Here is a 10,311-nt window from a genome sequence, read left to right as displayed (position 1 = left end):
TGGTGGATATTTTATAAGCTGAAACAGTATTTTTAAAAACAAAATGTTTACATTTGCCTGCTTTCAGGCCAACAAATTAAAAACTGAGTAACAGGTTTGTAATGCAAACATGTCAGTGGTCTGCAACAAGTGAGAGAAGTGCTTTACACCTAAAATAACTGATTTTGTTTGGCCACTTGGGGGTGGCAGAAACAAGGTGGGAACACATTATTAACACATCATCACCTTTTCAATTAAAATGGTAATATCTGGCTCTTTAGCTTTTAAACGTTGCACTATGTTCACCTGGTTGCTAAGGCTAACGGAAATAATTTCAAATCGTCACTGTGATGTCTGTTAGAGACCTAAAAGAGTTCATTTCTGTCTCACATAGATATGAACAGGTAAAAAAGATGGGTTAACTTCCTCTGCAGTGTTGCAGACAATGCAGAATGACGAGGGCTGCGTTGTAATAAAAGCACCGAGGTCAGAGGTAATGAGTTTCACAAGGAGGATCTTCATCCGGGGCTGAATCTCTGTGCAAAAACAACTGGGCCCTCAACTGGGTTTTATCAGAATCATCTCCTGGACTCACTTTGGGTGTATTAGAATCTGAAGCAGCGATCTGTCCATCTGTCTCCGTTAACACTTCATTTTTCTCTCAAGATAAGGACTTTCCATCCATTTTCTTCTCTGTGACAAAAGGCAGTGATGTAACAAAAGCTGCTTATCTCCCTGCGGGCCGCCGAGGACAGAAAAAAATCATCATTCTTCAGAAAGTATGATGGAAGAAACCTATTGTTTAAGACGCTGTCAATAAATACAGTATATTGATCTGTGTGTGAATGCTTGTGTTTCTCTGTCTATTAATCTCTCTCCCCTCCCCTTCCCTCTTTCTCTGTGTTTCACCTTTATCAGCACAGTTTGTTTTGGATCTTCTCGCTCCACCAGGGGACCTATGATTTATGGGCACATCTGTCAGCCATAATAAAGCAGTCTCTAATGAAGCCAGGGAAGGTGACCTTTGTGTATATATGTGCGTACTGTATGTGTGTGTGTGAGTCTTTTTCAAACGTGCATCTTTGCACATGTATGCTCTGTTACAAAGGTTACCAGGCCCTGTGCTTGTGAGTTGAATGGTAAGTAATCAATGATGAGCTCTAAAGTGCTGGATACATTTGTGCAAGACAGGGAGGAGGAAGAGGGGAAACAGACGAATAAAAAGACGGCGTGTAGCCACAACATAGTGAACGTCAGAGGAAGTGTAAAGAGGGTACGTTGCAGAAAGCTGGAATTGTTCGATAGCACGCTCACACAGCCCAAACGCTGCACCACAAACAAATGTAGGCCACGTATTCCACCGGGAACAGAGCGGCCATCAGGAGGACGAGCTTCACTTCCAGCTATCCTGCTAATACAATACGATGATAAGTAAAGGGAGAGAAGCAGTAACGGGGCCGTTTCATGGGAAACACTCTGCAGAGTGGAGGCCAGCAGAAGCTTTAATCACCTCACTGTTACTGGCTTATGCTTCATTATGATATCGCCATCGACACAGAGAACGCAGCATCTGGGACAGAGGGAAACGGAGGCTTAGAGAGGAAATGGGGAGTTGGGAGTTGAAGGGGAAGGCACAGTGAGAGACAGAGTCACAGAGATGGATGCAGGAGAGGAAAGACAATTGTGGAAAAATGGCACAGAAACGGCTGAGAATGGAAATATTCAAATCTCCAGAGCCGTTTCAGGACCTGGGTTATGTAGAATTAAATGGCAACACGATGATCACCAGCCGCCTCTAATTACCCACTCCACAATCTCAAAATATGATCTGTAAATAGTAATTAACACTCATCCCCATGATAAAAGTGTATCTAATGTGCCACAAATGATCTGAGTGGATAGATTTTTATCCTGACAATGGTTTAGGTAATTGTAATGGCTTCTGTTCCAGCTGCTGTAGCTCTATAAGGTTTTCTATATGAGCTAAAGAAGCTAATGTGTTTATGGAGCTAACTGGGTCACTGCGAGCAGATCTCAAATCCCAATACCAGGACAGCAAGTTATCACAGGACTTCAATTATAGCTCAAAAATGTTGCTGCTGCCCTGAATTCCCTCTGAATCTGAGGATGCTGTTACACATGGTGGTGTTTACACTTGGAAATATATTTTTAAAAATAAATAAACATCTGCAGTGACATTCAAATAGGACGAGGTCAGAGCAAGAGAGCGTCTAATCTTTTCCACTCAAGAATGCCTAATTTGGTATTTCAAGGTGCATTAAGATTTTTAGATTGCTATTACTTTAAAGAAACATATCCTCTCATACACTGAGTTAATTTCTCGTTCTATAAATAACTAGATCCAGGAAATATATCAGACCACACTAAAACGCCTGTTGTTGTTTTTTCTATGCAGTGTACGACAGTTTCCCTCACAGCCCGTCTGCTCGCTCAGAGTACCAGCACCATTAGTTTCAACATCTCAGCATGAGTCAGGGGAGGCCCTCAGGCTGTAACAGGGAGCTCCTGCTCCTCTCATGGACTATCAGTCTTTAATTTTAGCTTCTGACACGGCCTGGGAGTTTCCTTGTTAAGTGTCAACACTTGAGAGATTATTATTTCGCTCTCAAGTTGGGTGTCAGTGCTGCACTGTCACCGTCAAAGAGAAGCATATGATCACTGGTGTTTTGCTTTTTTTTACAAGCCAGAGTTATAAATTATAAGTTTTGGCCTTTCTAACAAAAAAGAAATAAAAAATAGAAAGATGGCTCTACAGCTCAGTGTTGTGACAGATTATATTCAGTTATTCATTATGGCATTAATGGTGAGGTGGAGCAACAGGGGAACATCACATAATCACTTCTTTTAGGATCATTGAGTCAAACTAGGAAATTACACTGCTACTTCAGAACATGTGTTCTGAGTCATTCCCACATCCACCATCCTGCTACAGTGAAAAATCACTTCAAGCACCAAATGTGTATTAATCCACAGCTGAAAACAGTCCCCATCACTCCTATTTGAATAACCTTTGCTAGAAGAAATTACTTTAAATTAAAATTACAGTTACTTTACATACCACTGATCCTGAAATGTGATCAGTGGCATCACTGTTTTTCCACTGGAGGTGGATGATTAGATTTAGGCACCAAAATCTCTTGTGGAAAAGATTGTGGTTTCAGTTCAGTGTCAGTTCTTTAAAAACATCCTGTCTCATGCTTTAACATTTTACTTTTTTAGATTTAAATCAAGACCACAACCTTTCTCCTCTCACACCAGTTCAAATGTCTAAACATGACCATAAAAGACAGACAGCACGTCACGCTATCATTGAACATTCAGGGGATATGTTCAGTTATTAAAAATGTTTCCTTGTTGTAATGATGGAAAACATAGTCTGGGGGTGTTACGTTTTACACCATAAAGGTCCTGACAGTGTGTCTCTCAGACCTCTGGTGCAGCAGTGGTGGATTTTTGAGACAAGCGTTCACTAATATACCCACAGAGGTCATGGAGCGCGCACCAAGCTGAACACTATCCTCTGGTAACTGTAGCAGTAGGTGGCATTTATCCATGCGCCTTTGAAATCCATCTCCAAAGTTCCTTGTCATTGGAATAAATCTCCCTCTGTGCTAACCACCGCCTGTGGTCGAATCTCATTTACACTTTCAAATGGGAACCAGTCATAGCGACACAGTGAGTAGGGGGTTATTAAAAATCGAAACACAGCTAATTATAAAGCTGGGGTGAAAGAATCATCAGAATTACGGCTGGTGACCGGGGCCTGCGGAGATGGACAGAGTCGATGTGTAAAGGACAAACTGACCTCGACTGGAAGAAGAGGGAGAGACACATCAATCTACCTGAGGCAGAATATGTATGGAAAGAGGCCACGGGGGCACTGCTACCACCAGAAACAATCACAGGCTCCTGTTCTTACACAAATCTGAGCAGGTAGGATGAGACAGATTTAAGTACGACTTAGTGCCTCTGTCCTCTGACGCCAGTGGATCCAAAAAAAGGTTTAAGGATTAAGTGTTTTATTCTATGTCGTCCTTCACAGGTTGTGACATTTCACAGCACAGAGACTACGAGTATAGGGGACTCCCCCCCCCCCCATCACTTCCTGACATTAACAGAGAGTGACAAGCTTGTTAAGACAATAACGGCAGTCGCCTGGAATCAGTGTTACACCAGTAAGGACAGTAAATTCACACTGAAAGGAAGAGTTCACCATTATATAGTGGTTTGCTGAGAATATTCCCTGGTGTACGTAGTGTTTTGGTCAATGCAAAGCATTTTGAAAATGAATTATTTTCATGCTAAACTAGACATTGGGAGGAATATTATAATCAGACAGGAGAGCCCTGCAATTAACCTCAAAACTTGAATTAATTTAGACGAGCAGATGATCTCACTCTGACCTTCTACATTTAACACTCAGTATTGTGTCTATAGAGCTGCAACTAACAGTTATTTTCTATTCATCTATTCGTTTGGTCTGTACAGATAACGGTAAAATAATACCCATTACAATTCCCTAAAGCCCAAGATGAAGGCATCAGATGTTTGGTTTTGTCCAAACAATGGTTCAAAGTCCATAAATATCCAATTTGCTTTGTAATATAAAACAGGGAAAGGAAACATATCCTCATATTTGAGAAGCTGGAACCATGCTTATTTGAACGACAACCTAAACGATTAATTGATCAGTTACCAATTAGTTTTCTCTTGATCAACTCATTGATTAATTGACTAATCGCTGCAGCTCTAGTTGCCTGAAACAATTTAGAAGCATGGAAACTAATTTTCAGAACGCATAATTTTCCCAAGGATCTGTCTTCTGCAGAAGATCATTTATTCTAAAAACTGGTGTTGATTCAGAGTTTACTCAGCTGTCTCTCTGAAAGCTCAGCTTCAGCTTCTCACCTTTAAGCACAAACACTCACACTTAGCTCATGTTGCTTGATTAGACCTTTTTTCAAACTCTGCTCTCTCTCACTCTCCTGGTAGCTTTGTTGCAGGGCGGGACACATTTATCATTCTTATTATTACAAAGAGTTTGGTGATGGATAATTTTTGAATGACTTGTGAGTGTTTACATCATAAAACACCTTTGAAAACGTAACAATGCAGCTGTTAAATTTGGGTTTAACTGCACTGAATGATGGACTTTTGCTGATGTGATGCATCTGTGTTTTGTTTAGTTTTCAGGCACCTCTGTATAATTGAGTACCAGAAGTCAGACATATCTTTCAGAAAAGTCGGACTTTCCCTGTCTTAATCTGTGATGGTTGTTGTTTTAGCAGCAAAGCCTTGTATTGATCAAATTGGAGAAGGTGGAACCAGAAAACATTTGGCATCTTTGCTTTAAAAAATTAACAACATGATGAAATGAGTCAAATTTTGGAAGCTCATAATTACAATAACTCATGATAGGACATGAATGCAGCATGAAAAACTAACTGACAACACTTTTGTGGGTGTGTGGGGCCTTGTTTTGTATAGAAAATATGCAGAACACTAAGGTTGTAGTCGAGCAGCGTATTTGAAAATTGGGAATGATGGCGTCTTCTCTGTAAAGTAGAAAGTCATGGTATCTCCAGTATTCCTCTCACTACACATAAATATTTTTTTAATATCAACTTTCATCATGTATGACAGAGTCAGTTTAGAGGCTGCTCTGTTTTCTCTCTGCTTCATAATGTTAAAATGAGATGCAGTTCTGGCACTCTCTCACCCTGGTCTCTTATCCACATGGTGCACACCTTTATGTAACAATAAATCCTAGCAATGATACCTCACCGCTGAGTGTAGCTGAAATCTCACTGACAATACAACTAACGATAAACAATAGACCATTTCTCCTGTTCAATGCAGATAAAAGTAAAACTACCCATTTCAAGCCCTAAGCTGCAAATAACCATCTTCCAGCCTTCTGTCCTGTGACTCTGCACTTACTGCAAATGATCGGTTCCAAATCTTATCTTTAATTCAGACTTACAGCACAACAAAGCCACGCGTATCATCCTGTTCTTGGAAATATCCTCAAGACTGGGTCTCTCCTGTCCTTCACTGACCTATAAAACTGTTTCACAGAAAAGCATTTTTTTTTTCCTCTGGCAGACCCAGCCCTGCACCTGCAGATCTTACTTTCAGACAAAACTAAGCGATGCTATCTATTGTATTCATGTAAAATAATGTATTTTTGACACAGCCCACCTGAAAACCTAAAGAGAGGCGTTCATCTCCCTGTCAAACTATAGGAAAGAGTTGGGAGAAAAGTCGAGCTTCATACCCTCGTTAGGGATCAGGAGCTGTCTCATTAAGCTTGACGCTAAATTACCGAGCACAGTCGACGACCCACTGCACCTTTACGCTCAGCTGCGGTCTGTCACTCTCTTACGTCTCCTGTTGACGGCTCTGATGTTGCCTGCTGCTCTCACATCCCCAGACATGTGCACTCTTGGCTTTAGACACATCCACAAACACAATCTCCTCCTGAGTTACTGATGTATTTGATCTGTCTTTCTAATACATTTTGTTTATTTCTTTTCATAACCTTTCATTTCTATATGGTTCCAGTGGCATCAAGCTTTCTGTCTAATTTTAAAATACCACAAGAAATATTCTGAAAATAACCAAAAAGTGATTCTATACTCGCTTTAAGTCTCCATCAGCACATCAGAAATGAATAATGTGTAATGCTCAACTTAGTTTTTTTTTTGTTATTTTAATAGAAAACCAAAGAAGAACAGAGATTAAACAGTGCATGTATGCATACGGTCCCTATTTTTCTTTTTTCTTTTGCACAACGTAATCACTCACTAAAAATAAATGTGCATGAAAAGAAAATACAGTAATCTTATAAATATAGGGCCCTAAAACACCTCAAAAACATATACCAAATGCACCAAATGTAATGAGATGTTGGCTTAATATATTTGCACAAATATTCTGACAGTAAGTAATATGTCTATCCCATGATCAGTGCCATGTACTGTGAAGGTCTGGACTTCATTTTAGGTCATACAACTGCCATTTTAACTAATAAACATGCATTTCACTATTATTGCCTCTGTTATTTAAAAACTGTTGGAAGTTTTCTCTCTTTTTTTTATGTCTATTTCTAGAAAATAAGTCTTGAGTTGTTCATTTTATATTTCTATTTCCTACCTTCTTTGATCACAAACATCACAAATAGTTTGACTCTTTATGCTACAACATTCCAGTATACTTACTTTACTTACAGGGATCTTCACCTCATTAATGTTTCACTTGGCATTGCAGTCATGACGCGGGGGGGGGGCAAACATTTTGACCTCTAGGAAAAAGGGAGGAGTCTGACATTGGCTACCTCTGTGCTGTGCTACTCGAGGACGGAGGAGGGAGGGGGACGTACGCAGCAGTTGGGCCGTCTGACATTTTGCAGCATTGACCTGAAAATGTTCTGCTGCCTCCTTTTGTTCTTCCTGCCATGTTGCGGTGAGTCGGCACCAGAGATTGACTTACGGATGGAGGTCTGGGCCATCAGTTTCCTCTCTTGCTCCTTGATTTTGCACTGCAGGTGGCTCTGAATGGCAAAACCAAGGGACTCTGGGTCCACGGAGGCCCCGTAAACCTCCCACGTCATCCCTTGTTCATCCCAGACGACGTCATGCACGCTCTTTCCTTTCTGCTTCTCTGACTGGTCATCCTCTTCCTTGTTTCTCTCCGGTTCAATCTTCTGTTTGCCAGAATTTGTCTCCTTCGTCGGGGCTTTACCTCCAGCTCCTCCTTTGTTTTTAGTTAGAGCTGACTTGGATGTGGTGTTAGCTGCTGCTGCTGCTGTTGTTGTTGTTGGCGGGGCCTGCTCAGGCTTGGTTGTAACAGCAGCCTGAGACAGTGCAGCATTGTTGCTGTCAGCAGATCCAGGCTTGGAAGCACCGGCTGTCTCTGGGGGTGCTCCAGAATTGAAAGAGGAAGCTTCAGCAGTGCTTGTTTTTGCTGCAGATATCTGAGCTCCAGTTTTATGTTGAGAGTTACCTGTCTCTCCTTGCTCTTTGTGGTTGCTGTGTTCAATGTTGATTTGATAAACCGGCTGGATGTTGCATAAAGCTGGCCCCGGTTCTTTAGGCTTAGCCCCCAGCCTGGCATCTTGCTGCTGGGACAAAGAGTTAAAAACCAAGCCTGTGTTTTGGTTGTGGCACATCTCTGCCTCAACTGTGAGTCTCTGATGGAGAGCAGCGCTCCCGTCCACCTGACAGACCACAACCAGGCTCTCCACCTCCTCCCTGGGGACCCCGTTCTGCCTGCGGGTCTCAGCAAACGACAGCAGGCTCGGACTTGTGGCCACAGCCTTACTGCAGGTGTTAGCCACCGCCTGCACCTCCATATCGTGACACCGCTTGACTGGGGTGGATGACGGGGATGAGGTCATAGTCGAAGCCTCCCTGTAGAGTTTGCAGCACTGCTGCTTCTGCCCTTCAAAGACAGCTGTGTCAGTCTGGCTGGCTTCCTCAGCCACCTGCCCATATGCCGGCATGTTTTGTATAGCCTGGGGCAGAGTGGAGGAGTCCTTCTGTGAAGACGCTGCCTGATGTTTATCTGAGGAGACTTGTGGTTTCTTTGCTGGCTGAAAATCCTTCTCTGGACGTGTTGAACTTGAGTTCTTATTTGTAGACCCTGCCCCTGTTTCTTTGCTCTTTGATGGAGGTGTGGTAGAGCTAAGTGGAGCTGTTTTTTCCACGCTTTTTTTAGGTTCAGGAGTCTCTTGCAGACTGGCAGAGCTTTGTGAGGAACTTTGTATATGATCAGACTCTTTAGATTTCTGTGCTGTAGCAGTGTCCCTGTTTTTGGGAGCTGATAAACTCCCTTTGTTATCCTGCTGGGGCGCAGATGCTGTTTGCCTTAATTCACAGGCGTTGTTGAGATTTTTATTATTAGGAGAAATATGTTTATTACTGTCTTCTCGTGCCATGGTTTTGGCTGAGGTTGTCGGCTTTGCACGCTCATCCTCCGCTGCGCCTGGCCCTTTTATTCTGCAGTCATTTGTCTGCATGTCGATCTTTGACGCTGTTACAGCAGACGACAAGCCGGCCTTGCAGATTTCCTTTTCATCGGCCGGGCTTAACATTTTCATATTGGCGTTAGAATCCCTCTGGTCACCTCCTGCCTCACCCACACCTTGGCCGGTTAGAGGCAGGTCTGGCATCTTTTGGTCTCCGCCTGTCACATGCTCGGGTTTTGTCTGGTTTCCATTGGCTGGAACTGGTTTGTCTGACACAGTGCTGCTAACTGGTTCACCTCCCTTGGAAGCTGTTTTTTGGGTATGTGGGATGATGTTAGTGGGAGCAGCAGTCAGAGACAAGTTATCCTGTTTGTGGTCAGGAGATGTGAGGGTGGGCTTTGGACAAACCTGAGAGAGTTTGAGGTTGGGCTCTTTAGTCCAGTTGGCATTAGATTCCTTATTGCCCAGCGTGTCCACCACAGCCAGCTGAGGCACCATCTGGACTGTCACTGTCCTTTTTGGGTTAGTTCCCATGCCGGATTCGCCGTTTCAGTCTTTAAATAATATCGTAATCCAAAAATGAAAACAGAATACTGCTACCAAGTCCCTAAAAGAGGAAAATAGAAACAGATTTAGTTTGTTTCAAATGATCAAGCTGCATGTTTCACTACATTAACAATTTATTCAGACTCATAGACCTTCAGGCCTAAATGATCTTTCTATAGGATGAATCTAGCATTCCACATAGTTTCTTTTAGAGTCAGTAACATGCATTTAAATTAGTCCTTAGTTAGAATAAAGGGACAAGCACCAGAACAATCAATGACCTTTATTTGCCTGATTTAATAACTGCTTTGAATTACAATAAATACTGAATAAAGCCTATTTGTCTAATTAATAATAACACACAATCCTAACACCAGTACTGTATGTCTACATCATGGTGATGTGGATTGTTTGGAACTGTATCTTTTTATGTTTCAGTCTAACATGATTTTTTTTTTCCTGCCTGTTTTGCTCTTTGAAAATTGCCTATATAGAATATATAGAATATAGAATAAAATAAAACTGGCAGTAAAAGCAGGATTCAAACAATCCTGCATGTGTCATCTGTTTTATAAACCTCTATTAGATTTAAATATGTTTTAATCAGCTTGGTCTAATTACATGAATAAAAAAAAGAAAAAAGGAAAACTGGGTGTAATCCCTGAAGAGCATGAAGAAACGCTGCATCAGACCTGATCAAAGTTTACAAACTTGGAAATAAAGTAAGCACAGTAGAGAAATAAAACTTTGACACATGTAGGCTGAAAGTGCTTACAGATAAAAGATATTTTTGATTA

General features: G+C 41.7%; 1 protein-coding gene across 1 annotated transcript; it reads right to left on the bottom strand.

The window, feature by feature from the left end:
- Nucleotides 1-6,484: 6,484 nt before the first annotated feature.
- On the bottom strand, nt 6,485-9,570 carry gprin3b (GPRIN family member 3b). The gene has a single exon (XM_018661576.2). It carries the CDS (start codon nt 9,500-9,502, stop codon nt 7,349-7,351), a length of 2,154 nt encoding a protein of 717 aa, XP_018517092.1. The 5' UTR covers nt 9,503-9,570; the 3' UTR covers nt 6,485-7,348.
- Nucleotides 9,571-10,311: the final 741 nt, after the last annotated feature.

The sequence above is a fragment of the Lates calcarifer genome, linkage group LG5 (assembly GCF_001640805.2).
Source record: "Lates calcarifer isolate ASB-BC8 linkage group LG5, TLL_Latcal_v3, whole genome shotgun sequence".
Classification (NCBI taxonomy): Eukaryota; Metazoa; Chordata; class Actinopteri; family Centropomidae; genus Lates; species Lates calcarifer.
The sequence above is the reverse complement of the archived record's forward strand: the minus strand, read 5'-3'. Positions and strand labels throughout refer to the sequence as shown.

What these genes read in the sequence shown, in the direction of transcription:
- gprin3b (XM_018661576.2), bottom strand. Translation starts at nt 9,502, where the DNA reads ATGGGAACTAACCCAAAAAGGACAGTGACAGTCCAGATGGTGCCTCAG.